This window comes from Gasterosteus aculeatus, chromosome 9, assembly GCF_964276395.1.
Source record: "Gasterosteus aculeatus chromosome 9, fGasAcu3.hap1.1, whole genome shotgun sequence".
In the NCBI taxonomy this organism is placed as follows: domain Eukaryota; kingdom Metazoa; phylum Chordata; class Actinopteri; order Perciformes; family Gasterosteidae; genus Gasterosteus; species Gasterosteus aculeatus.
In genome coordinates this window covers 1596141-1623195 of record NC_135696.1, presented here as the reverse complement: position 1 = coordinate 1623195, position 27055 = coordinate 1596141, and the positions used below count along the sequence as shown (strand labels likewise).

Here is a 27055-nt window from a genome sequence, read left to right as displayed (position 1 = left end):
CCCCCCAAAAACCGTCATCGGCAACAAAACTGCACTTCCTTGTTTTTATTCAGCGTACACAACAACTGAACATACTGTACAATCTTCGTAGCCTTCAACAGTGAAGAGACACACATTTATTCCTCTCGTGGCTATTATTTTAAGTATAGACAAAAACAACACAATACTTCAGATTTGGCATATTAACAGAAGCCCGGCTTTTCAAGCGTCAGGGCGTAAGGCATTGACTTTTATAATAATTGTTTTAATGCATTTCAACATTTTGGCATATTCATAAATGGGGGAAACAGTAGAGTCAGTTTTCACATTAACATCTTTTAAAAGACAGCATCATAATTACACTTGACCACTGATTCCCCGCCGTCGGAACCGCGTGGCTCACGTCTGCAGGGAGAGACACCCGACGGAGCGCCCGGGTCACCCGCCAACGGGTTCGTCAAATCAAATGTCCTCTGTTAACAGGACTGTTAAAAAAGGGACAAGAGAAGGTGCGGACCGGGAGGCGCCGGCCGCTTGTTTCTCATCGATGCAGCAAACGCTCAAGTACACAAAAAGGAAAACGTGTAGGGTTTTTAAATTTTTTTTTTTTACCATTTCGGTTCACTTAAACAACGCATGTGTTATTTTATTTTTTACTTACTCCAATGGATTTGAATGGATCTGCAGATACACATTGACATTAAAATGACACACTATAAAAATAAACAGCTACAGCTCACAATTTCGAAGAGACGATGTAAAGTTGTGTTTCAGAACCCGCTAACAAAAGCGCTACGACCGTTAGCTTGGAAACCCCATGAGGGGCAGTGAGAGAATAACACAACGTATTCACAGTCCAGTAAACTAAGGAGAACTATTGGTCCAAGTGCTTTCTGTGAGATAAATATGATATCAAGTACAGTAGCAAAAAAAGTTTAGTTCTTCAGGAGTTGTGACAAAAGTGCAATATTTACATTTTCCAAAGCCCTTTTTGAGCCAATCCTTTCCTTTAGATGACTGACTCTCTGCACTACTTCCTTTCCTTTTTAATAAACACACAAATGCATCAGTCAGTCACTAATGAATAAGGAGGAATAATGCCATAATGAAGACACAAATTAAGGTGCATGTTACAGCGTATTTATGTCGTTATTTGAATTAAGCCGATACAACCCAATATATGATTTCCTCAAATAGAAACCGAAAGGCTCTGAGAACGCAGACATTTCATCGCTTGGGTAATTTACTTTGTTTGGCTGGAAGGATGAACTGGAGTCTTCTTAACCTCGATCCACCTTCTGTTCACAGTACAGAGAGCACACAGCCGACAACAGTTTTCAACACTCACAGGTGTCACAATCCGTCGGGTCGACTGCACAGGAGCACCGTCTCATGCTACATGTTTCACTAATGTGCATTAGTATTAGTGGGTTAAATCTGCTTCAATAGGCTCAACACAAACTACACAAGCCGGCGGTGTAGTTTGTAACAAAAAGGTCCAGGACTAGTCTGGTCTAACTGTGTATATCTATGGTTTTTCTGTGATGAATCCATAGCAACAAAGTCGGCACTGTTGCTCCCTGCCGTCCCTCAGCCGCCCCGACGATGTGTGTGTGCCTCGTGAAAAACAATCCCATTGATCGCGCCCAACTCGGCTCTGCCGTCGGGGCGCAACAGCTGATCACATCCGCTGGATGGAGTACTTTTGATTGCAGCCCATCGCTGATCCCGCTCGGGTTGCGGCGGCCTCACAGCAGGGCGTTGGACATGTTGCCGTTCTGCCAGCGCAGGCAGGTGGTCTTGCAGTGCTTGTACAAGTGGGACGACTGGCTGAAGCGCTTGCCGCACTTGAGGCAGGCGTAGGGTTTCTCCCCCGTGTGCACGCGGATGTGTTTCTTGCAGTCGGTCAGCGTGAGGAAGGTCTTGCAGCAGATTTTGCAGGCGTATTTGCGAGCGCCCTCCACCACCAGGACGTTGTGCTCCGACAGCGCCTTCTTGCACTTGGACAGGACGTCGGCCGAGGCGCGGGTCAGATGCGGGGGGAGTGAGGTGGGGCTCGCCAGGCTCGAGGAGGAGGAGGAGGAGGAGGAGGCGGCGTCTTGGAGGAGGACGGCGCCACTTTCGTCCCCCCCCGCGCCGGCTACCGCTTTAGGGGCGATGCGTCTGTAACCCGGGTAACCCAGGGCGGCGGCACTCGCTTCCCGGGCGGATCGCCCCAGGGAGTGGAGTCCCAGACCGGAGTGTTGGAAGTCCACGCCGAAAGGATCTCCCCCGGCGCGCCCCCCACAGCCGCTTCCCCCGCCCCCTCTGGGGTTCCCCAACCCATCGTGCAGGGGCAGCAGGAACAAAGACTCGGCTTGTAGGTTGTCTCCGAAACCGTTGAAACTCTCGCCGCTGAGTGGACCCGGCTTCAGGTGAGAGGACGAGGCCGAACCGGGCGGCCTGGCGGCGTCCTGATGGAGCAGGAAGTGGTGCGCCACCGAGTCGCCCGTTGTCGTGTTGGGGAGCTCGTCTTCTCCGGCATCCAGCCCCGCACCGCCGCTCCCAAAATCCTTGGTTGCGAGGCTGGAGATACTGAAAGCGGGTTTGCTCCCCAGCTCGCCGTTACACCCAAAGCCTCCTCCTCCGACTCCACCCGCCATGACGCTCTTGATGAGCAGCTGGGAACCGGGCTCGGCGGTAAAGCTGCGGTCGCTGCTCTGCGGGCTCAGGTCCGCCTTCTCCTCCTCCTCCTCTTCCTCCCGGCCCTCGGGCTCGGCCTGCGATGTCACGTCGCCGATTTCATCCGGTAGCTCCGGCGAGCTCAGCGGCTCTTGTTTCACCACCACCTACGAGAAGGAGGAGGAGTTTGGTCTTAAAAAAACGTTGAAAACATTTTCAGTATTAGTGAAAATAGGCAACATGGAATCAAGCCGCATCTATACCTTCTGTTCCTGATCTTCTGCCTCCTCCTCTCCTTTGATCTTCACCCCCGCTCTGTTGACGTGGAGGTCCTGCTCCCCCATGTCCTCCTCCTTCCTAACCCCCCCCTGCATCCCCCCTAACTCCTCCGCCCCACATTGTCCGCTGTCCGACTGGCTGGGCATCTGAGGATCGTCTTGGGACGCCGCTACCAGGCCGCCGATCGCGGCGCCCAACTTGGATCCATCGGCGACCTTGCCGGAGTCCGGGGACAGCAGCGCTTCCTCCCCTCGCTCCGCGCCCGCCCTCTCGCCTCCCAGCTGCCCCAGGTCTGGGCCGGCGGGCCGTTGCCTCTGCCTGGGCCTTTCTTCCGACAGGCCCAGGCCCAGAGAGGGCTTGCGTTTCTGGAGGCGTCGGATCGGGAAGGAGGCTCTTTGTTCCCCTGCCCTACCGCCGGCCCCTTCCTCCTCCATCCCCCCCAGGGCGGAGCTCACCAAGCTCAGCCCCAGCTGCTGCAGCAGAAAGGAGCGCTGGATCTTGGACGCGGCGGCGTTCGCCGCGGGGTCGCCGTTGGCTGCGAGGGCGGCGCTCCCCGCTGTGTCCGAGACCTGCTGCTGCTGCTGCTGCTGCTGCTGCTTGTGCCTCTGCTGCTCCTGCTGCAGCGGGTGGTGGTGGTGGTGGTGGAGGAGGAGGGGTCGGTCGGAAGATGGGGACATGGGCAGGGTGCGCGTGGTCAGGTAGTGTTTGCAGGCCTTGACTACATTGTTGAGGTGCAGATGCGAGGCCGCGAGGAGGATGTCCATCACGTTGCTCTCCCCCAGCATCAGCGTGGAGGTGTACATCATGTCCACCAAGGCGGCGAAAGCTTCAGCCGTCACCACCTGCAAGCACACAGGGAGTTCAGTCTCACTCTCTCTTTCTTATGTCTGTCTGTCTCTCTCATGTCCCGTCTCACACCGATTTTCAGACAGACGGCCTTTTTCCTCTCTCACCACGGTTCACCTCACCATGGACATAAAATAGTATCCGGCCGCAACTACCACTTGTACTATACATTAGTCATTACTGCTACTACTAGTAACTACTGCCCTCTTTCACACGGGTACACGGATAGGACCCAAACCTCGCTGTCCAGCTGGATCATGTTCATGCTGGAGTCTCCCTCTGCGACGGTGAACAGGGCGCGGAAGTGGGTGCTGCAGGCGGCCAGCACCGAGCGGTGCGCCTTGAAGCGCCTGCTGCCCACCACGATGACGCAGTCGCACAGCTGCCCGTGGACACGCTGGTAGTTGAGCTGCTGGAAGATCAGCTCAAAGTGTCCCGGGAAATCCATGGCCCTGAATGACACAACGAAAGGGGGGGGGCAGCTGGAGCCATTAGTGAATCCACTTCACTTTGACCAACAGTAGGTTAGATCACATCTGATGCTTCTATCCTCTCACATTTGAGGTTTTATTACAGGGAAATGAATATGTTAATACGTTTTGATGCAGCTTGAAGACATTTGAGATCTGGGGCCCTGTGATGAGTTTTTTCATAAATATATATAAATAATATTCCCTAATATATCCTATATTTCAGGAACTATATGATCAATCCATTATTTGGGTATTTACCAAATCAGATCAACGTATTATGAAATGATGTGTAAAGATGACGGTGCGACAAATGTTATGTGAATGTAGGTTGGATGAGATGAGTTTTCACACAAGAAGATATTGTATGTACCAGTTTTGTTTGGGAAGGTGTTGAAAATATTCTTTGGACAAAGAGACAAAATAATCGCTGTTTAGATCATTTATGATGCTAATTCAAAAAGGTGCACTACAGAGAATGCAACGTTACTACTACAGCATTGTTATCTATTTGTTGTGTTACAACAGCCACGGCTGAATTGTGTCATCACTTTTTCATCCTTGAATTAATCTTGGGACATTGCAAAAATTCAAGTGCGGTGTTGTAATTAACGCGCACAGAGAGCTGTGTTTTTATAACACGTTCCATGAACTGAGCAGCCCTTCGGCTCGGGGCGAACGTGACAAACGCAAAATTACCGACACGGAGCGGCTGCTGACGCGTAGCCGCGCCGTGGAACGCTACGTGTTAGCTTAGCACAGATAGGCTAACATACAACACGCTAGCTGCTTAGCAGAGCGTTATGTCGTTGTGCACGGTGATAAGACAAGCCCGTTAATAGCGTTACCTGCAATCCCCCGATGCGCGTGTAAGAAGACGCAGGAGCGAGAGGCCCTGAACCAGAAGCCAACAGGCTAAAGTTAGCCGGCCGTAGACCAGCAAATGCCTGCTAGCTACAACACAAGCGGAGCGTTAGCATCGCGTCACCTGGCGGGGCCTCTCGTCTGCGTCCAGGGATGCCCCGTTAACATGTCTGTCTCTTCAGATGAGGGGGGGTCGAAAGCTGCAAGGGATGTGCTCACGGTAACCGGGTCGTCTCGAGCGGCTGGAACCCTGAGCTGGACCCGTGCCGCCGGTGCCACCGGGTCACCGGGGCAGATGGAAGCACAGTTAACGAGACAGAGACAGATACTGACTGTCAATCACTGGCCGGGTCCGACATGCTTGTTATTGTTTTGTGGTGTTGTTGTGTCACACACAGAGGGGGGGGCTGTGCTGCAGTTACAGGTTTCCCCACAAGGTGGCGCTGCTCGATCCTAAACGCCTGTGTGCTCATACATGACAGAGACAAGTCATATGGACCGGAAGTACAGTTCCGGGGCGCATTTATTATGCCTCTCAGTGGCTCAACGACGGGAAGCCGAAAGCAACATTCAACGCCTCCATTTTTAAACAATATACATATTTTTAAAGCGGCTTTGTGCAACGTCTTTAACCAAAACACCGCTGCTCTGCGGTGCAGCCCGATGCAAATACCTAAGAGCGAAGCGGAAATACGAACGAGCGAAGCCTCTTGAGGCCCAACGCGCAACAACAACTATGGCCGCCTCCTGCTCGCTGGTGTGCTGCGGAGAGGAGAACGAGTCAGACAAAGCTGTTATCGGTGACTGCTTCTCCCGTGTTGTTGGTCGAGTGTATTCTGTAGAAGTGTGAACTTACTGAAACTACCGGCTGGTACTTAAATCGGTCTCTATGTTTAAGGCACCGGTTTGTAGGTGCACACATGCGTGCTAGCAGCGGGGCTAATGCTAACCCAACGTTAGCGCGCTGGTTAACGTTAGCTAGTCTCGTGCTGACCAGAGTGGAGTTTTTATTTTAGTTTTTGTGATTATAACAATCAAATTCAAAGGATAGTTGGACACGTGAACTTTTTTTAACGTGCATTTGTTAAACATTATATTAACTTGATATGTGTTTATGGTGGCGTGACATCCCGGTTTCTCCTCCTCACAGTCCGCTTTTCCAACGGCAGCGTCACATCAGGAGGCAGACTGGATGTCGCGATGTACAAGAACCAAGACGAAAGAAACCCGAGGAAAAAGACCAGGCGGATAGTGGTGAGAAACGCAGACAACTCTCATCCTCGGCCCCGTGTAGTTGCGTTGTGACGTAGACACACACACACACCGCTCGGTATAGACTGTGCATCTCCACAAGGCCCGAGGTCACGTGTCCCATCTATGTCCAGGCTGCTGAAGCAGACAAGCTGTGCTATGTTGGAACAAACTTCGGAGAGGGATCCATGAAATGCAACAACGTTTGCAAGTAAGCAAACATCTTTTTTATATATATCTATATATTTTTGCAGCCATTGCGCAAGTTACCAGGGGAGTAAAATGCCTGCTGTTTGGTTGTTTGTGCAGATATTATGTGGGAGTGCTGAACAGGGCGACCATGCAAATGGAGGTGCATGAGGCTCAGCTCTACAACTTGCAACCCGTCATACCAGGAGAAGCAACAGAGGAACTCAAAGCCCTCCAGGACACTACCGTGACCTACAGAGACAAGGTGCTGTGACGTGTCCAGCTTTTTCTTCCAATCAGACTGAGGCTTTGTATGAGAATGAACTCTGTTTTAACGTCTCAACCTTCTGCGTTTTTCTGTCAAAGGTCGATTCCTTGATCGAGGCGTTCGGCACCAACAAACAGAAGAAAGCTCTGAGCTCCCGCAGGCTGAACCAGGTGGGCGGTGATACCCTGCATCAAGCCGTGGCCCAAGCCGCCCACACTGTGATCAACGACAAGGGTCTGGAAGGTAAGTGCAGTCGAGGAATTGGAAGTTGGTAGTCTCAAACTCAGCCACCAGTCATCTGAGGGCCTGCCATGTTGTTCTTCTCAGATGTTCACCCCCCTCTTTTCTCCACCCTCAGCTCTCCAACAAGAAGTTGCTGACAATGAGGTCCAGGGAGAGATGGCTGTCCACCTGCCCCCCTGCAACCCAGCTGCTGACAATCCTGAAAACGTCTACTTATTTGACGACAGTATCCTTTATTTTTCTGTGTGTGTGTGTGTGTGTATACGCAAGAGACCTGCAGGTGGGCGAGAAGGATGACACCGTCTGAGCAAAAGCTCCTTAACTTGTGTCTGTAGTCCTGAGTCCGATGGCGTTCGAGGCTCTGGATGAGGCTGGCTCCAAGATGGCATCCCTCACCCGGGAGGAGATTCAGAAGATGAGGGACAGCGGAGGGTAGGGGCGGGGGAAAGGGCTCACGCTCGCAGAGAGGTTCCATTCGTTTCCCCGCGTCGCCGTTAAGTATGTAGCTTTGTCGTTTCAGGTCCCTGTGCGTGGCGAAGCACCTGGAGAACCTGCCGAGCCTCGGCGAAGCCAGAAAGCGAGCATCGCGCTGCGCCTTTTACCTCTCCATGCTCCTCAAGCTGGCCCGGCAGAAGAACGTCTACCACAAGTGTGAGTTGTGTTGGATGTTGGTCCCTTTTGCTGTGTTCTCTGGAGCGGCGCGCGGGCTAACTGCCGTTTCTGTTCACGCCAACAGTCGGGCTGGAGGAGGGCTGCCCTCGCAGCGTTCAGAGCAAGCTGCTCCAAACGTTCACCGTGGAGACTTTCAACAACGGCAGGTAGGACGCAACTCCCCGTAAACGCGTTTAAAAAGTCTCTTACTGAATGTTTGAATATTGTCAACAGAGGCTGTGATTCTTTGTGCCCCGAGCAGCAATCTGCATTCATGTCAGAACACGGGGTCATACACAGCCTTTTTTTCTCTCAATTTTGCTGCATTTTCCCTCCCTTTTCTTCAGGGTCCAGAACATCGTGTCGTCATCAATGCGGGCCAAACTGGCGGCGTACTCTCTGGCGCTGCTGCTGCATATGAATTGCATGGTTGGCGACCTCACGTTATTGCACCGTGACCTCGGAATCACTGAGGCCAGGTATTAACAAATCACACTGTTATAGTCCCCATTTTGAAACGGCTCATGTAAACACCAAATCACGTATTAAGACACGGGGGGGGGGAGATCTGGTGTTGGGAGCATTCTTTAAATATGAATACAGCGCATTAAGACTATGTATATCATGTTTTTCCTCCCAGTTTGAGGTATGCAGCCTCTCTGCTGCTAACTATGTTGTCCAAAACTAACTACCAACAAGTTTACATCAACTGCATGTCTGAATCGAGGCCATAACTGAATGTAATTGCAGCATATCGGAGGATGTTGCACGAGTGCATTAGATGGAATAATTCAGATTGTTTAAATAACTGGAAGCTTGTACACGTCTTGTACCAACGGTCAGCACAGCACGTTAAACCCAGTGGATGCAAAGCGCATCCAAGAACTCTGCCTCCTGTAACTGATGGCTCTGTGTCCTACAGGATGATCGAGATTGCGAAGTCGATGGGACTGACTCTAATCCGACCGGCCCGGGGGAAAGCCAACACGGGCGAGCTCAGAGACACCAACCGCTACGCCTCTCTGGTTCTACCTCTGGTCAAGTACGAGGCGTTTATGGAGCAGCGGAAACGCAAGAAAATGCACTGAAAGTCAAACTGAGAACTCAGTCAAGAGGACTTTAAGAACTGGAAATACCACAAACAAAGAACTGTTTAATGCATTTTGTAGACAAATAAAGGACCTGGTGATGTTTGAGTTGTACATGATATTCCTACTTGTTACTGTGCAAGACACAAAGTAAGAATGGGTTGTGAGCACATTGTAGATGTGAAAACATGGAGGCACATTTGAAGAAAGCTCATTGCACACAGAATGTCATTTAGTCTCTAACAGGCTGTCAGCAGATCAGAGTCACGGAGACTCGCTCCGTGCCAGAAGCAGAAGCATGGACTTCATGAATTCACCTCTCTAGCTACAATGATTGAATAAAAAGAAATCAAGGCACACTTATGTCTCGGAGTGGAAGGAACAGGCATGTCTGAAGCCCAGGACATGAAAGAAGCTTCAGGAGTGCGAACAGTGAAGATGTTCGCGGCGTGTTGCACTGCTCATCTTGTTGCGTGCACTGGCCGCATGAAATTACAAAAGAGTGTACTTTAAAATCTACAGAGACGGTGCATTTAGTGGTTAAACTTCAATCCTCCAACAAAAAGGACAATGTTCTGCAAGGTCATCCCCGAGTGGGAAGGTGGGGACACGCACGTCATTCATATTGCGTTCACAGGATTGAGCAGAACATGCTGCCGCCGTGGCAAACGCTTTCCACAGTGGCACTGATCCTGGTCGTCACGGAGATGCCGAGTCTGGAGGGATACCGGGAAAGGGGAAGGCCAGATGGGGAGCTGGCCAGCGGGCGAGGTGGAGGGTTTTCCAAAACCCAGGGAGGAGCCGATTTACAGCTACGAAATGCAAGGAAACGACAAAAGCCAAATAAGCAAATATATGCAGAACATGGACAGATCATCTTTTAAAATGAAATGGTGTGAAGGAGGCAGCTGCAAGTCTTTTGTAAATGCATTTAAAGAATTATTTAGGAGGACCATTGTGTCGCATTTAGGTTGTGATGGGAGCAAAATAAAATCTCACCATAGCATTTTCTTTTTTCTAAAATCATGTAAAAGTTCAGTTGTCAGTCAAACCCTGAACTTTTTCAAGGACCTCACAACCTAATGTTTATTATACTCTTATCTACTGTATACATTTATGATTTAACAATTTGACAAACGCGTGACTACCGCAGATATATTTTGGAAAACGACCCGATCCGAGTGAACCAAAGCTTTGGCGCTCAGGACCTGATCCTCATCACTTTGATGAAAAAGGTGCTGCGTGCGTGTGGACGGTCAGCAAAGACACGGAGGGCCTGAATCTGCGGCTCTCTGTCGGTTGCCTAGTTACCCGTTATTATGCCGTAGCACGCTGTTGTTGCGCAACACGCAGCTCTCGTTGCTGGGATCCAAATTCAGCAGCGCCTTTCTGTTCCCCGGGTGGCCCTGGAATAAGAGATTGTCGTGGACGACGCCTTTCACCGGGCCGAACACGGCAACGCCACAGCCGTGTGCTGGTTGGACACGGTTGCGCAACACCTAGTAGGAAGAATGGGCAGTGTGTAAATGTGCAATGGCGACGTGTTCTTTTGTATGGTTATTATAACGCGGTGTTGGAAAGGTCCTCGGGTTCCTCGCACCTTGACGTCGGCGCTGCCGGACGCCTGGATCCCGTATCCGCGGTTCCCGACGACGTCGTTCTCCACGATCTGCCCGTTGCCGCAGAACGCGACGCCGTGGCCGCCGTTCTTGTAGACGCCGTTGCCACGGAGCTCCACCCGGCAGTCTTTCTCCACCGCGACGCCCCCGCGGCCGTTCCCCAGAATGCAATTGTTGACCAACCGGGTCAGCTGGCCGCTCTGCAGCACGGCCACGCCGGCGCCGCGGTTGCTGTTCACCAGATTGGCAAAAACATTCAGGGGCTGGCTGCTCTTCACGTACAGACCCACCGCTACGGGGAGAGAGAAGGGGGGGGGGGCATTAAAGACGGGACGCGAGGGCCCCTCTGTTACCCGGGAGGGTCCGTGGGTACCTCCGTTGTAGCTCATGCAGTTGCTCTCCACCAGCGCCACGCTGATGGAGCGGCGGGCGGAGTGGCGCTTCTCCTCGCTGTCCAGATCGCTCTCCCACGCGAACAGCTCCCCCTCTTCGTTCAGGTTCTCCTGCCCCTCTCTCTCGTCTCCCTCCTCCCGCCTCGCCTCCCCGCCGCCCGCCTCTCCTTCCTGGCCCGGCCAGTTCCCGTCCCTGGCCTCCGTGTTCTCCGGGTCTTTCCTGCAGAACACCGCCAGGCCGTACATACAGTTGTGGGTGATGTAGTTGCCCAGGAGCTGGGGGAGGCTCGACGACATCACCCACACGCCGCAGCCTTTGTTGCCTGAGGAAAGGGGGCGGGAGAGGAGAGATGAAGCGCCGCGGGCGGCAGGGACGAGCTCGGCGGGCAAGATTCCAGTGCACGCACAGTAGACGTGGTTGCCCTCGATGAGTCCGCGGCCCCTCTCGCCGACCACCACGCCGTCCGAGTAGCCGTGACAAATGTGGTTGTTCTTCAAGACGGGGTCGCCGCCTCTGCGGATGTCCACACCCCCCCACTGGTTCTCTTTGATCACATTCTCTGCAATTGAACGCGAGAAGAATGAGTAAAACGTGGGGGGGCTAATCTCTTGCTAATCTCTTCTGTGAGCTGCACAAAATGAAGAAACTTTATCACCTGTGATCGTCCCTCTTCCATTCTCGTTGATTGCGATGCCCGCCGCCTGCCCCCGGAAGATGTGGTTCCCACTAGTACAGAGGGAGGGGGGGTAGAAAGCGACACATTATGGAGCAGTAAAAGTCAGATTTTACCACTACATGCTACATAAAGGGCAGCAACAGATTGTTGCACTGCGGCAGGCACCAAGCTCCCGACATTTTGAGTGAAACGATAAAGGCCGGTTTAACGTTTGAAGGAAGCGGGAGGGAAGTAACATCTGAGTGATAAGGGGGGGGATTGACATTCCTGTGCAATGTAGATGTTGAGCCCCCACCTACCTGACCACAGGATTCCCGCTGAAGAGAATATACACGCCCGCTTCCTTGTTGTTGTAGATCTGGTTGCTCCGAATGGAACCTTTCCCGTTGCCAAGGACAACAACGCCGGAACGCAAGCCGCTATGTATTTTGTTGCACTGCGGGAATAAAAGGCAGGGTGACGATGCATGAATGACCTCAAAAGAATCGCCAAATCTTTCAAACCAAGTTTAATGTGGTGTTAGTTTGACGTATGAGACGAAATACGAGCCGTTGAACGCTGTGGGAAAAGTTAGTGGACCTCTTTGTTGGTTCCAAGTGTGGCGGCAATTACCAAAATGATGGGATTGGCCCCTTTTCGGATGTCCAGTCCCGCCTCCGCGTTCGAGTGGATGTTATTTTGCGCGATGAGGCCCTCGGCGGAGAGGCGCAGGAACACGCCCGACGCCCGGCACTCGCACACCTCGTTCCTCAGCATCACCAGCTGAAGGAGGCAAGAGAGGAGCTACAGCATCACTCTGAACTGCTGCAACCGCTGCTCAACTACTCACAAACTGAGCTACTTCCTGAACACGCGTGCATCTTATCAAAGTCCGAGTGAGACTCTGGAAGACTCCAGAAGCCCGAAGAATGTTGGTATTTACTGTGGAGTTCTGGATGCAGCGGACGGCGTAGTTCAGCCCACGGAAGACGTTGCCCTCCAGCCGCGCTTGGGCAAAATTAGACAAATGCACGCCGCCCTTCCCCTCCCGGAAGAGGCAGCGCCGGAGGATGCAGCCGAGGGTGGAGGTCGCCAACGCCTGGGCCTCCGGGTCCCGGTCTAGTTCCTGCTGAAAGGTGAGGGGCACGGGGCTCACAGACGGCGGGTCCGGGGAGGAGGCCAGCGGCAGCGAGCCGTCGGGATGGAGTTGGAGCAAATGGGAGAGGCCGTGTTGGTCACATGGGACTTTGTAATCCGACACAAGCGGGTCCTTGCCGCCGTTGGTTCCGCCGGCGCCCCGGTGCTCCTCCTCTCCCTCGCTGCGGTCGCCGTCGCTCCAGTCGCCGTCGATCACCGTCCCTTGACACTCCGCCTCCACCCCGACCCTCCTATGCCAGTCTTCGGTGCTCGCGCGCTCCTTTTTCACATCAGCGGTGGGCGTCAGAGGGCTCCCGGGACGGCTGCCGTCTCCGGGCGGACCGCACGACGGGAACGTCCTGACCAGAGCCGCCAGGTGTTTGCAAGCCCAGTTCTTCTCGTACACCGGAGGACCCTCGACGGTGACGGAGGCCGCGTCGCTTCCCGAGAAGTCGCAGCTGTCCAACAGGCTGAGGACGACGCCCAGCAGGTGCGCCGAGCTGCCCTGGGAGAAGGAGCAGAAGCGCGCCTGGCAGGTTCCCGGGCCGCGGATCTGCAGCTGGACACCTTCAAAGTTGCAGTTATCGAGTTGGACGTGACCCCACGACGTCTAGAGCGGAGCAGGGGAGAGAAAGGACGATGGGAGGGAGACATATTCGGCATGAATAGGCAGGCGAGGTGAGCGGAACCTTTTATTTGAGAAGAAGCTTTATTGAAATATGCAACGGCGAGCTGCTGCTTCACCTTGTAGACCACGGTGGAGAACCAGGGGGGCATGAAGACCAGGTTACACAGCCGTGCTGTGGGGCACTGCTGCTCCAGACACACCAGGAGCGCCACCTCGCCCAGCCGACCCAGCCCGACCAGCTCCACGGGCACCTTCAGCACCACCTCCGCCTGCTCCTCATACACGCCCGGGTGTAGAACCACGCGGTCGTACGGCCCCGCCACCCCTACGGCCCCGCGCAGGGTCTCGAACTCGCACCCGGGCCCCACGTGCCAAACCCGGCGGTCCTTCCGCCGACGGAAGAAGAGGAGGCAGGCGGACGACTGGAGCTCCGGCCCGTTCAGAGTCCAGGTGCGGGCGCACACGGCGTGCTGCTTCAGGGCCTCTCTCCAGGACGGCGGCTCCTGGCGGGGCCGGCTGGGCCAGCTGGGGTGCCGGCACTCGGGGCAGCCCAGGCACAGTTGCCTCCAGCGGGTGTTGTCCAGCGAGAGGACGAGCTCGCGCCACGCGCGGCACACCTGGCAGCAGCGGCCCAGGTCGGGCAGCGGCAGGTAGGCTAAGATAACCCGCCACAGCTCCACGGGGAGGCTGCACACCTCCATGGCAGCGGGCGCACCGCGACGGGGGGGAGGAGGGGGGAGGGCGGCGCCTGGAGACACACACGCGGTTAAGACAACAACAGAAAACAATTGAGCTCGTTAGCAGAGCGCTAATTAACGTCACGTGTCCAGCGCTCAGTGGCGGGCCGGGAGTGGCGCTAGTTTAACGCAACTGGGTCACATCAGCGGGGGAAACCAACGCCGCACGCGACGCAGACGACGCGCTGTGTTTTGTAACGTTAACGTTGTTTTTAACTCCAAACGACTCTTGTAAAACAGGCGCGCGACGTTAGCCCAGAGTTCAAAGTTTGCCACCAGGATGTGTTACGTTTAGCTAACGTTAGGTTACTTAACATTTAAACGTTACCTAATTGTTGCCGAACCGCGCAGAACTGATGTCGGCCACAACAACAACAACAACAACAACAACACGCGGCCGAACATGGCTTCCGTCCTAAAGGACACGCGCACCTTTTACCAGACGGCCGTGGTCGGACGAATCAACACATGTCCGCGTGTCGCGTCTGTCCCCGCAGTTCATAACGATGCGCGCAGATGCGTCATCGGAGGGGCGCGCGAGACGCTGCCTCCCGGTTTGCGGGCGGGAGCGCGCGAGGCGACCCGGGAGCTGCGGCGTCTTCCGCTTCCCAGAAGTGGGCGTGGCCCCGCCGGAAGGAAGCGCGTTCTTACGTCTCCGCCCACGTCACTGCAACGACGCAGAGTGCAACGCATGCGCCGAGTCATTACTTTCTTTGAAATTGCAAGCGAATACATTTGAAAGTAGACAATTTGCATACTTCAAAAAGAAAAATCTTGGGAAATCTGGTCACTTTTGTTCCCGTTACCCATTTTGATTCCTAAATAATCACCATCATCGAAACCCAAGACAAATTCCAGGAAACAATTGATTTGGAGTGTGATCTTATATTATGCAAACTCCTTTTATGCATATTTTGTTTACTGGACTGGATCAGTAGAGAATCGACGGAATAAACAACAATCGTTTTCTTGTATAGTTTGTAAGTAAGTATGTGCCCAGTCATTTTTTTTTATCATAAAAAAACATTTATGATAAACAAAATGAGTTTGTTTATGAATTCCCCGTCTGTCCCAGGAGGCGGGAACCAGTAATCCAGCTGGTGGTATCTTTCACAACCCAGTGGTTTCCACTGAGCACGTTTTTTTTCTTCTTCTTTCTTTTTACTTTGCTGCATTTGTTCTTCAGAGATTGTGAAGGTCTTAATGGGTCAATGTGTGTTTTATTCGTATTACTTCAACTTCCACTAAGCACAATATGACCAGAATACTCACCAGGCAGTGATTGTACAGCTGCTGTCTCACGGCTCAGCACATTGAAAGTTCAAAGGTTACCTGAGATTGGATGCTGACAAGATGCGTCCGAACAAGGTGAGGTGACCTCGAGCGGGACGTCGGCCCCAACTACAAGTTCTGATTTCTGAGGTAAATGGAACATGAAGAGTCTGTAACCGGAGGGAAAACGGTTGAGAAAGTGAAGCACACAATGAATAAGATGTCCAATGTTCTAATATGTATTTTCCCCAACAGGTTCTCTAAAATGAAGACACCCCCATGAACAATCGCTAGAAACTATTGGGTAGAAAAAGAGCAGTTAGACATTTTTGTTAACTAAACACAAACTTTAATTTCATGGTAATCCTACTATCCTTCTTTACCCACCTTCGTTCTAAATAGCATTTCTTTATTATAAATGACTCACCTCCATGTAGTAAACATGTTCATGTGTTTTTACCAGGATCCAATCATTCAGAATACAGAATCAAAATACATTTTGGGATAATTTTGTGAACGTTGAAGGAAATTCAACATCTTCTGCCAGGGTTTAACAAACAAAACCATAGAATAAAGATGTGAACAAATACAAACAATTGACTAATTATTACATGTAAAAGAAGTAATAATGACCCGTTTGTAAAATACAATAGAATTGCATTAAGAGTAAAGCAAAAAGTCGGGAAAGGCAAGGAGAGCACTAAACAGCCACAGAGAAGATATAAATATAAAGTATGGTTGTATCTCCTTGGTGTCCAGAAGGTGGTGGTGCCCCCCCACTCAGGATATAATCCCTGTGAAACATTAGCGGTCGGGAAGAGACAAAATCTGAGATGAAAAGGTCTGATCTAAAATCCAAATTGTATAATCTAAATACTGTGTTCAGTAGCCGTTTGTTTCATTACTACAGTTGATATGACGTGGTTTAACACGGGAGCAAAGGTGGATTTTAAGATGTGTAGCACATGACCTTCAAAGACAGCTGACATTTTAGAATACTTTTATTAAAGGTCTGTATTTGAGGTCTTTCTCTCACTATTGCTCGCTGTTCTACAGGCCACAATAAACCAACTGTGATACTCTATGTTCTCACACACACACACATATGAACATGTTTCCATTGTTATTTTCTCACTATTTGATCACAATGACATTTTAATTACCCTTTATTGTTGGCTTTATGGTAAACCACATTTAGTCAAGAAGTAGAAATAAAACATGCATAAGAACTTGCCATGAAATAAACATGTTAGAAATCCAACACAAGTATTTTTAATTGAGGGGGAAAAGAAGGAAGAAATGAACAAACAACAACAACAACAACAAATAAAAATATTATTAGTGCGTGAAGTTGAAAAAAATGACTCAAATAATAGTCAAGTTACGTTATGATGAATACGGAACTGACAAAGAAGTGGGCCGATGAATGATGCTTAGAAAAACTTCATTAGCAGGAAAGGGACTTTAGAGTCTGTCATCATCGTAGTTCCTCTTACTCTGGTAATACAACGGACGGTTAACGAAGGGGAGATACAGACATGACATTTAAATGTCCATGTAAGTATGGAAAAAGGAAGCCTTTTGAAAAAGTGGACCCATTTTAAAAACTTAAATAGCGCAGAGCCCCGAGGCCTTCGGGAGTTCAACCTTTCAGTAAAGTTTCAGTACAGCAGAACAATCGCTAGAAACAATTGGGAAGAAACGGAGCAGTTATACATTTTGTTAACTAAACACAGACTTTAATTTCATGGTAATCCTAATATCCTTCTCTACTGTTCTAAATAGGATTGAATTATTCTAAATGGTGCCCATCTACTAACCTCCATGTAGTACATCTCAGGGCCAGGATTCAGTCTCAGAATACATTTTCGGATAACATACAATTTTATACATAATAGAAACCATAGAAAAACAGTGAAGATTGACTCAATTCAGCCGCTTGCCTTTGAGCACTTATTTTGACCCTCGGAGCATTTCCATGATACCTGAGGTCACGAGAGGTCAGGGAGGGACAGAGCTATCTGGACCGAAGCAAAGTCGAGCGTACCGCTGATGGATGAATAAAACGTTGTCTCGCCTTCAGGATTGCCACATTAGCGACGAGGGACACATCTGCTGTGAAGCGAATTAAAAGGATGGCGTGGTCATTAGGCGGCACACAGAAAGCCCAGCTGTTCACCGCAGTTGTAACATTAGTCTTCCTCTTTTACTTGTTCCGAGGAACGGTGTAATTTTTCTTTTTTTAAATTTGCACACATGGACACAAACAGGGCTCTTTTTCAAAACAGGCATTTTCCAAAGAAAAAGGCCTCAGTAGAGATCAGGTGGCTTTCATCTGGTCCAGTCAGAAAGACAGAAGGCCGTTGTCTCGGTTTCATGCTTTCTCAAGAAATCAGCTTGGCTCGCTTGGAGAGGAGTTCTCTGGAATCTGCTCTGCGCTAGTTAACTCTCTCTCAGCCCCTTTTCTGCATCGTAATATTTCACAATATTTACCTGCACGATGCCTTGCGACATCACCGATTTCTCCCTGATACAAATCATTAACACGGTACCCTTCTTTACCGAAGGGAAAGTCACGCCGACTGACAATTTAATGTCCACATTAAAACGATACGAGGGAGTTTAAAGTGTCACGCTTTGCAATAAAATGAAACATCGAAAAAGAGAACTGTTGCACAATCAGCGGCCACATTTACTGTCCAGCAAACTGGCAGGACGTTTAATGTCAGCGATGCCCATGCAGGGTGTAAACCACTGCACGCTCACCCAAAGTTGCTTGTGAGAGCGACGGAAAAGTCTCTGGCTTTTTCCCAAATCCCCAGTGGGTGGCTGCCTTCTCAGCCGCCCTCGAGACTATACGGCTTCCTCGTGTCAACATCAGCCTCAGTCCAAACTGAAACTAATTGTCTGCTCTTGCAGCCGTTACAATGGCGCGAGCTTTGGCTCAAGAGGACGCCGAGCGCACCTAAGAGCTTAGCTCCCAGACACAGAAGGAAAAAAACAGGCTCGAGAAGTTCATGATTCATTTCTGATTTTCCCAGCTGCCGTTTCCGTCTTCCTTCGCTCAGCCTCTTGTACTCAGTATCGGCTGTGATAAGGCCGCAGTGGTGAATGTTATCAGCGGCAATGTTTTTCAAGACAGCGCTACCTCTGAGTTTGCAGAGGTCCTCTTTTCCTGGTAGAGCAGCAGATTGTAAATGTTTGTATTACTTGGTATTTCCCCGGCTGCACTGGGTTTACTGGTGTAGCTGACATTGATATTGGTGTTTGTTTTTCAACTTTGACAGGTTAACATTTTAGAAAGAAATGCTGAAACACTGAAGAAAGAGAAATTCTGTGCTTTCCAAATACGCTACTTTTTAGTACGCCAGAAAACAAGTATTAGCATACGTCGCGTACAATGCAGTACGCCAAAAATACCTGGATGTTCTACTATATCTGCATCTGCAGTATGCGAGCCAGCAACTTGGAATGCAGCTTAAGTCCTCGTACCATGAGTCATATCCCCCCTTTGGGTGTCCAGACTCTGGTGGTGGGGGAGAATAAGTTGCTGCAATCCTCTGATATGCCGGGTTTTCCTGCGGATTGGAGGTGGCAGGGGTTGGTGGGGGGGGGGGGGGGGGGGCATTCTTTCCCTGTTGAGCTGAACTGAATTTGTCTGACTCTATATGAATGTAATACAAACATAATAATACTGTGACTGTAGGACCTGCAAGACTATAATATAAACTAAACTTTCTAATGCACCCTGTTGCATTGCTGGGTGTAAGAAATTGATCACAGTTTTTTAAATGATGGGTAGCAGGAATTAATATGTCTGTCTGGTCTTTTCATGAATGACACGTGATAAATTTACCCAAATCCAAAAGCCTTCTCTCCCCTCTCTATTATTATGAGACCCACAACATTGGGACTTTCCAGCTACTCACATGCTCATCACATGTTACATTCACATCTGTTTTCTATGAGGAGGGGGGGGGGGGGCATTTATTACCCTGCACGAGATTTGAACTTTCTGTTACCGAATGAAGTAAAGCATTTCATGCAACCTGACACACCTACACCACATCTCAGTGGCAAATATTGAACTTGGTACACCTCACTTTTGTAAATGCACCCACACGACTCCGGGGATGTTTTGAACTTTTAGTCAAAGCTCCGTGAACAGCAGGCGGGGTAACGGTAAGACAGCCGGGCTGTCGGGTCAGACAGGGACAGGCAGGGCCGCCGACAGGCGCTCCCTGTGACGGTGAGCGCTGGAGAGTCCGTCATGGAAGAGGAACAATCTGGCAGCGAGTGAGTGAGTGAGTGAGTGAGTGGACGGGTGAGAGTGAGCGGGCCGACGAGGTGAATCCCCTCAGCAGGGGTACAGATTAGGTGGAGTGAGGTGGGATGTGGAGCTAAACTGTGATACACTCACCACACCTCCAAGTTTTCTAGAGTCAAAGGAATTTTATCTCAAGGAAATCGTGCTGCATGAGCTTATTTAACGGTTATAAAACCCTCTTGGATCAGCTGCAAAATGCGTTTTTTTCTGAGCTTCTGAAAAGTGCACTAGAGGTTCTCACACGACAGCGAGGCTACAAACTCATGATAATCTAGTGTGCTCCGTTAACACGCAACATGCTCATACATACAGTAGTGATATTAATCCAAACACATTCTAATAGTACAACAACCACCAATTTTTCCTCTCAATGAACACTTTTGGTTCGATCCCCTGAAAAGACAGATGCACTTTTACTGATGTGAGGTTTTAAACGCAGGTCTTGTTCTTGTAGTGGCGTATTCTCCATGTCGTGTTACGGCCTTAATACTTTTTTCTTCGTTTCTGAGGATAATTTCAAGTAAACTATAGAGTCTTAACAGAGTCAATCGGCACATCTTGTTGGTTTTAGGCAACGATAGAAGGGTTAAGTGTCAAACTGAATATTCCTCTCTCCGTCACCCCTTTGTTCAGAAGCCACTCATATCCTTCTGCGTTGAAACAATAACCTAAGTGACGCTGTGCAGATGTGTCAGAACCTGTCCACATGTCCTCACACTTTAAACTCATGAACCTTTATGGCAAATTGCCCGACATTTATATGCATGTTGTTTTAAACGTGATTTCTTGTTGGATCACAGCGTTTCTCTCTGTGATTGCATTCAGCGTTCATTTCTTAGAACTTTACTTTTCCATCTGGGGGGTTTAAACCTTTGTTGGGGGGAAAAAAAGAGTCCACAAGAAAACCTCTCTCTCTCTTTCCCAATTCCCCAAAATATATATTTGTAAGTTCTGGGAAGCATTTTACTTTAATTGACTTTAACAGCCGCACATTCAGCTGAACCGTTGCAAATCTGTGTTATTGTGTTTAGCCGTCCAGCTGCAGTTACACCAGCAGTGCACACCTAAACAAATACACTTAATGGACTTTTCTCACAGCAAAACGTGCGCTGCAACAAAGTCCTCTTTCTTGAGATGAGAAAAAACCTGCAGGGTTACATCCGCTCGTTAACTATCTGCAGGGCATTTTATTACACCATCTATGAATCAGTTGTAGAATCGTGAAAATGAGCAGCAGTGCATCACGCTCTTCACATGACGGGAGAATTTGTCCTCACATTAATTGTCACATCGTCAGGTTTGTTACAAACGTTTAGTCACTGCCCCCCCCCCAGCAGCCCCGTTGACAAGGGAGGTGCCAAACACCCTGAAAAATTCCCACTGCTGTCGACATCTTATCCAAGTTTGCGCAAGACCTTCGAGTGTAGGAAGTGAGTCATCTGCAATAGACTATAAAGGGAGAGCCTCTCCTCTCCAGCGCCAGATTCAAAGAGCCAAGGAGAGAAGAAGGAGAGCAGCAGAAGCCTTCAGCCGATTTCAGAAACCTCCATCTTTACTCATTTAGAGATTCAAGCTTCATCGGAACGGCCTTCTGGAATTCCTTCTCCTTCCTTGGTGTTATTTGTTGCAGCGTTTGAAAAAAAAAAAAGAAGAAAAATGACAAGCAGTAAAGTCGTCGGCGCCGTCTTCGTGATGCTCGTGGCCTTTGTGGCTTTCAGTGAAGGTGAGACGCTTCCTTGATTCACTGGCTGAGCGCGACGGTGTCGCCGTGCACGTCCTCCCGCTCGCGGCGTTGCATTGTTGTGACCACGTGTGGCTCCTTGTCCCCTCGCAGGAATGAGTCTGAGAAGCCTGGGAGTGGAGCAGCACTGCCGCTGCATCCAGACGGAGAGCAAAATCATCCTCCGCTACATCGAGAAGGTGGAGCTGATCACGGCCAACTCCCACTGCGACGAGGCCGAGATCATGTAAGAGCTCATCGCGAAGGCCTTGGCCTCCGACACACTGACGCGGGTGTTAATCTGTCGTTGACACCGCCCCCCCCCCCAACACGTCCTGACTCTCTTTCTCGCTTGGTGTTGCAGTGCCACTCTGAAAAAGACCGGCCAACAGGTTTGCCTGAACCCCGAAGCTCCCTGGGTGAAGAAAGTGATCCAGAGGATCCTGGCCAAGTGAGTGCAGGTCAATCGCGACCCGGTGCGAGGAAGCGGTTTAGCCGAGCGATGCGGCCGGCAGCTTTTGGTGCACAAAGTAATCCTCTTCTCCTCTTGTCCTCTGCAGCAGAAGACGCTGAGCCGGCCGGCAGGGATGTGTTTCATGGGTCTGGGCCGTCGCAAAGGACATATGAAAAGTGCCAAGAAGTATTTATTGTCCCCTCCACTTTTTAGTGTTGGAGGAGGTGATCAAAGGGAACTATGTTTGTATCAAACACCTCGTTCATTCACAAGCCTCGGCTTGTTTGTTTGTGTCACTCTGTGAGGCCGCTTGGCTGCGCTAGTTTGTAACAACAACTTCTACAATACTGAAGTGTTATTATATATGCTATTTTAAATATTTATGTATCGTTAATGTATTATGTTATTATTTTTTTCAGCTGTGTAAATTGGCTGACAAACCTGTTCAAATAAAAAAAGGTTTACACGAAATTGTAACTTTTTGTTTGTTCTTTCTTTTTCGAAATATAGTATTACTAGTTGACGTCCCAGGCGCGCTCCATGTCCCTTGCTGGTTAATTGTCAATACAATTGTAACTGTTTTCTTTGAGCACTGGGAAAAAATATAATGAGATCCATGCAGAGAAACAACACATAGTCAATCTTTACCTAAAGCAAACAATGACAGTTTAGATTAACATTTATCACATAATGCTTCATGACGGTCATTATAATGCATTATTCAAACATTATATTGTTTTAATGCCATGGGAATTATATTGTGTGTCGCTGAAATACTGTGACTCTTGACCTTTTTATCCATTCTGAAATGGTTGATAATGGGTTATGAGTAGCTATTAGCATAATGGATATTTACAAGTGCACAATACTGTCAGCAGATGAAGCACAAACCTAAACATGCACACGGGGATTCAGGAACTGAAAGAAACGTGTCCCCAAAGCCGAGGATTTTAATATTTAACAAGTCATACTGTAATAATGAAAATAATACACTACTTTTGATATTGTTAACACACTCAAAACACTTCTGTGGTGGTTTCTACAACAGTTTGGGACACAGGCACCGTATGTACGATGAAACACACACACACACGTACACATGCAATACCACCGACACGCTGCCGTGGCTGGTGAAGTACACACGTGACAAAATATTTCCAACACACAAACAATGTTTTCAGTCATTCAGGTCAATCTTCTATTTTATCCAACTGACAGATTAGACAGGTTTATGACAGACTGTTCCTGTCATAACCTTTCTCAGACTTTGATCAAGGGTTACATGCATAAGTAGATGCATAAGATCGCATCTTAGTATATTTGATCCATCCTGCCCACTTTGACATGTATGTACTTCCTCTTAATCTTAGAAGCAAAGTCAATCTTTCCATGTCGTGGATTTCTTTTACAATTTCAGCCCAGTTTCCTACAGAAGGTGGGTCGGGTTGTAACCATTTACGGGTTATTGCTTTTTTGCTGGTAATGTTAGTATTTTTAGGTATCTGGTAGATTCCAGATTTTCCCAGAATACCTGTATCTCGGGACAGATCCAAAATATATGATGTAGGTTTGCTCTTCTTTCTTTTTGGCCCTGAGGGAGGATACTCAGGTTATCTGTCGAAGAATTACTATCTTAATTACTTTCTCATGGGAATTCTTGGACAGATAACCTGAGTATCCTCCCTCAGGGCCAAACCCCATGTTTGTTCTTGCAGGAGTTTGTGCAGCGGACGTCAATCACACATTCTTTGAGCAGTTTAAGTGCACCAACAAATCCAGTCAGTAAACTCAGACGTTACCAGAAGTCACGTGCACCACACCTTTGCAATTTTATGGTCAACTGGATGACGCTGGAACAGCAAAAACTGTTCGTCTGGCTCCAGGGTGACCGGACAGCTGGGTTGAATGACCCCACCGTAAGACCAGTGTACGGACAGAACTAGGAACAAGAAGACGGTTGGGGTGGCACTGACTGGGCGTTACCTCATTAGCTTGAGTTGCAGTAACAATGGACTCAATATTAAATCGAGCCGCGCTTATGCACAATGAGGGGGGAGGATGGTGTCCGGTTCCTGAGGTCTCTCACGGGGGCTGAATCGCCGAGACAGCGCATTGGCCTTTGCATTCTTATGACGGTGAGAAAGGTTCAAATTAAATCGGGAGAAAAACGTGGCCCAGCGGGCTTGATGGGGATCGAGCCTCTTGGCTGTGCGGGTGTACTGCAAGTTCTTGTAGTCAGTCCAGGTGCGGTACAGAGGCGCCCTCCGGCCAATGTCTCCACTCCTCCAGCTTAAAAGTCAGCAATTCCCTACTGCCGACGTCATAATTCTGTTCAGTAGGCGTGAGGCGGTGTGAGTAGAAGGCACAGGGGTGGGTCTTCATTATCACCGGCTCAGCGTTGGGAGAGCACAGCTCCAACGGCAATGTCGGAGGCATCAACCTCCACAATGAACTGTCAGTTGGGGTGAAGCGTTGTTTTTGGCCCCCGAAACGCTCCCTCTGCAGCGGATGAGGAGAGGGATTTAACAGCCGTGGAAGTCAGCGCTGTGAGGGGAGCCGCCGGTGAACCGTAATCCCGGATGAAGCGTCGATAAAGGAGCAGGTCCGGAGTCAATCAACGCCACCAACTCCAGTTGTTGGGCCCCCCACTTCAGGATGGCGGAAAGAGTATGTTGTTCCGAGGACGGCAGATGGGGCGGGTGTCACACTCACCAGTACCCTTCTTACTGGTGAGCGTTGGTTTTAACCAGGCAGGCAAAGATGAAGTGCCCTGGTTGGCCACAATACAGGCAGGAACGGGAGGCAAATCTTCTCTGCCGCGCAGCCTGGGTCAGACGGGGGCGATCCACCTGCATGGGCTCTGGTCCATGATCCTCAGGCGCCGAAAAAGTTGCTGGTTCGGTGACGAGGGTGACCATCGAGAATCTGCAGGATCCCTGGAAGCCTTCATGCATCGCCGTTGTTGCATCCTCGTGTCAATTCTGAAGGCAAGGATGATCAGGGCATCGCAGGTGTGGGGTAGATCATGGGCAATCAGCTTGTCCTGGATTGCCTCCGACAGCCCGTTCAAGAAGGTATCAAAGAGTGCATCGGCGTTCCAGCCAGGGGACATTGCGACGGTCTGAAGTCGATGGGATATTCCGGAACGGCCCTCTGCCCCTGGCGCATATGTAAAAGTTCACGAGCAGCCTCATGCCCGTGTTTGGACCGATCGAAAACCCTTCTCATATCGTCCGAGAGGTCCTTGAAGTTGTTCCAGGAGGGCGACTGGGCATCCCAGAGGGCGGTTCCCCACTGTCTTGCTCGCCCGGACAGCTGAGCGATGACGTAAGCCACCTTTGAGCGCTCAGAAGGGAACGTGGTAGGTTGCAGTTAAAAAATGACGAGGTACTGAGAGAGAAAAGAGCGGCATGTGCCAGGCTCACCCTCGTCTTTCTGAGGAGGACGCAGCTTAGGTTCATGGGCTGGTGCTGGAGGCTCGGGCGAGACTGAGTGAAGGCCTGTATCTGGGCCGTCAGGTCTCCGACGCTAGCGGGAACCGCTTCCAGCTGAGTCTAGTGTCGTTCTAGGACTCTGCCATGATGTTCGTGGGCGGCCCTCAGTCAACATGCAGGGTTCAGGCATAGATTCTTGTTGGGGGAAAATTGTTGAGCCTGCGTTGGGTGAGGCTCTCAGGAATGTGACCTTTGATGTGAGCCGGTGACTTAAGGCAGTCCAGGGTGAGATAAGACACAGATGGAACCATACGTGCCCTGACTGACCTTTTAGATGTTGTTGATTGACCGGGTCCATTAAGGGAGGGTCACCCCTACGTCGTCTGGTACTTTTCCCAAACACTCCTCTTTGAGGGGTGGGCTCTCCTGTGCTGAGGCAGCACCAACCTCCCTGAAGTGTATATAAGCTCCTGTTCTCCTCTTCAACTTGGTCAGATCTTCCTGCTCCTTTTGGGGGAAGGAACATCTGTCCCTTTTCAGCTGAATTGTAGTCACTTGACTTCTGTCTGTGCTTACGACTTGTGCTGATGATTTCTGTATTCTTTATCATTTTCCTATATTCTAGTTAGTAATAAATACTTAATCACAAAGCAAGTTTGAGATACTTTTGGTTTCTCACATGGGCTAAATCCACAAATTTCCACCCCAATTCTCACACACTGAATTACAATCTGACAGGGGACTACAGAAAGGGGAAACTAACAAGACACAGGAGAAACAAATCAGGCCAACAATCAGGGGACAGGTGAGGGACAAAAAGGCTGGGAAGCAGCAGAGGACGTTGTCTCCGGACAATGACAGAAACACAGCACATTACCAAATAAACAAACAGGGGGACACGTGGCGTAACACAACACACACAGCGATCACAATGAAAAATCTCTCTTAGATTGCAGGGATCTTAACAGGTAGGCCTCATTACTACTAGAATTCATTATTATTATTATTTTGTAGGGTCACAAGGACCGATACAGGAGATCATTCCTGCCCAGTGCAATAATACTTTACAATAAATCATCCCAGGCTAAATAATAACCCTGTACTGCTGTGATATTGCTGCTCTTCCTCTTCTCCTTTTACAAATTTTTATTATTGTCTCTTTTGGAAGGTTATTCTTTTGTTTCAGTTTTATTTTATTTTATTTTATTTAATATTTCTATTTTATTATATTGTATATAATGTGTATCTTTTTATTCAATTTTCTTCCCTGTACATGCTGCTGTGATACCAAAATGTCCCTCTTGAGGGATCAATAAAGTATCTATCTATCTATTTATATAGGTTTAGTCCAAATGACATGGCTTTTGGGGTTAGGGTCAGTTTTTTTTTAAAATTGAGTCCAAAGCGGAATAACCGAGATTACATCAACAGGCTTGTTCATTCACAGTTGACAAAGGTCTCTCCAGAGCCAGGGATTAGAGGTTAAAGTTAAGCTAAAGCTTTTTTTACTCTCAACATTCAATTCAATTCAATTCATTTTATTTTGTATAGCCCAAAATTGCAAATTACAAATTTGCCTCAGAGGGCTTTACAGTCTGTACACGTACAACATCCTCTGTCCCGAAACCCTCCATCGGCACAGGAAAAGGGACAAAAGGGAGGAAACCTTAGGGAGAACATCCACGTGCCTTATACCGAGATGACATTTCCACATAATAAGAAAATATTGATCGGGTAACAAATCAAAAACGATAGAATAAAGTGATGATTGACATTCACGTTATTTCATTAAACCTCTACACGTAGCAACGCCCGTTGATGTCCCTGGTGTTAAAATGGACACGACACAACACAATGCTCGTCATTCATATAATGGTATTCGTGTTATTA

At 49.5% G+C, this 27055-nt stretch overlaps 4 protein-coding genes across 5 annotated transcripts; 2 read left to right on the top strand and 2 right to left on the bottom strand.

Annotated features, from left to right (window-relative positions):
* Window positions 1-30: 30 nt before the first annotated feature.
* On the bottom strand, window positions 31-5576 carry zbtb5 (zinc finger and BTB domain containing 5). Of its 2 annotated transcripts, none has more exons than XM_040187287.2 (4): window positions 5224-5576; window positions 4004-4217; window positions 2904-3761; window positions 31-2807 (listed from the first exon to the last, which is right to left on the bottom strand). In XM_040187287.2, the coding sequence occupies exons 1-4, from the start codon at window positions 5265-5267 to the stop codon at window positions 1728-1730; spliced, it is 2196 nt and encodes a 731-aa protein (XP_040043221.2). In that variant the 5' UTR covers window positions 5268-5576; the 3' UTR covers window positions 31-1727. The 2 variants fall into 2 exon arrangements, with proteins under 2 accessions (XP_040043221.2, XP_040043222.2); XM_040187288.2 differs by having other exon boundaries at window positions 5084-5490.
* A 37-nt stretch (window positions 5577-5613) lies between these two features.
* On the top strand, window positions 5614-8903 carry polr1e (RNA polymerase I subunit E). The gene is made up of 11 exons (XM_040187321.2): window positions 5614-5899; window positions 6250-6353; window positions 6485-6561; window positions 6660-6804; window positions 6906-7050; window positions 7166-7276; window positions 7386-7482; window positions 7571-7701; window positions 7787-7868; window positions 8049-8180; window positions 8624-8903. The coding sequence occupies exons 1-11, from the start codon at window positions 5836-5838 to the stop codon at window positions 8787-8789; spliced, it is 1254 nt and encodes a 417-aa protein (XP_040043255.2). The 5' UTR covers window positions 5614-5835; the 3' UTR covers window positions 8790-8903.
* Window positions 8835-14588, bottom strand: fbxo10 (F-box protein 10). The gene is made up of 11 exons (XM_078080050.1): window positions 14391-14588; window positions 13338-13969; window positions 12400-13203; window positions 12090-12239; window positions 11777-11913; window positions 11457-11527; window positions 11208-11360; window positions 10782-11123; window positions 10390-10700; window positions 10101-10288; window positions 8835-9601 (listed from the first exon to the last, which is right to left on the bottom strand). Exons 1-11 carry the CDS (start codon window positions 14458-14460, stop codon window positions 9421-9423), a joined length of 3039 nt encoding a protein of 1012 aa, XP_077936176.1. The 5' UTR covers window positions 14461-14588; the 3' UTR covers window positions 8835-9420.
* A 6388-nt stretch (window positions 14589-20976) lies between these two features.
* On the top strand, window positions 20977-22202 carry cxcl8a (chemokine (C-X-C motif) ligand 8a). Its single transcript, XM_040169520.2, has 4 exons — window positions 20977-21280; window positions 21392-21524; window positions 21642-21728; window positions 21838-22202. The coding sequence occupies exons 1-4, from the start codon at window positions 21214-21216 to the stop codon at window positions 21848-21850; spliced, it is 300 nt and encodes a 99-aa protein (XP_040025454.1). The 5' UTR covers window positions 20977-21213; the 3' UTR covers window positions 21851-22202.
* Window positions 22203-27055: the final 4853 nt, after the last annotated feature.

Excerpts from the sequence above, each read along its gene's own strand:
- zbtb5 (XM_040187287.2), bottom strand. The coding sequence starts at position 5,267 with ATGTTAACGGGGCATCCCTGGACGCAGACGAGAGGCCCCGCCAG. Across the intron at positions 4,218-5,223 it reads CAGACGAGAGGCCCCGCCAG|GGCCATGGATTTCCCGGGAC; the intron begins GTGACGCGATGC and ends TGTGTCATTCAG. Across the intron at positions 3,762-4,003 it reads TGATCCAGCTGGACAGCGAG|GTGGTGACGGCTGAAGCTTT; the intron begins GTTTGGGTCCTA and ends GTGTGCTTGCAG.
- polr1e (XM_040187321.2), top strand. The coding sequence starts at position 5,836 with ATGGCCGCCTCCTGCTCGCTGGTGTGCTGCGGAGAGGAGAACGAGTCA. Across the intron at positions 5,900-6,249 it reads GTCAGACAAAGCTGTTATCG|TCCGCTTTTCCAACGGCAGC; the intron begins GTGACTGCTTCT and ends TCCTCCTCACAG. Across the intron at positions 7,483-7,570 it reads AAGATGAGGGACAGCGGAGG|GTCCCTGTGCGTGGCGAAGC; the intron begins GTAGGGGCGGGG and ends TTGTCGTTTCAG.
- fbxo10 (XM_078080050.1), bottom strand. The coding sequence starts at position 14,460 with ATGAACTGCGGGGACAGACGCGACACGCGGACATGTGTTGATTCGTCC. Across the intron at positions 12,240-12,399 it reads GCTGCATCCAGAACTCCACA|CTGGTGATGCTGAGGAACGA; the intron begins GTAAATACCAAC and ends TGCCTCCTTCAG. Across the intron at positions 11,124-11,207 it reads CGAGGGCAACCACGTCTACT|GCAACAAAGGCTGCGGCGTG; the intron begins GTGCGTGCACTG and ends CCCTTTCCTCAG.
- cxcl8a (XM_040169520.2), top strand. The coding sequence starts at position 21,214 with ATGACAAGCAGTAAAGTCGTCGGCGCCGTCTTCGTGATGCTCGTGGCC. Across the intron at positions 21,281-21,391 it reads CTTTGTGGCTTTCAGTGAAG|GAATGAGTCTGAGAAGCCTG; the intron begins GTGAGACGCTTC and ends GTCCCCTCGCAG. Across the intron at positions 21,525-21,641 it reads TGCGACGAGGCCGAGATCAT|TGCCACTCTGAAAAAGACCG; the intron begins GTAAGAGCTCAT and ends TTGGTGTTGCAG.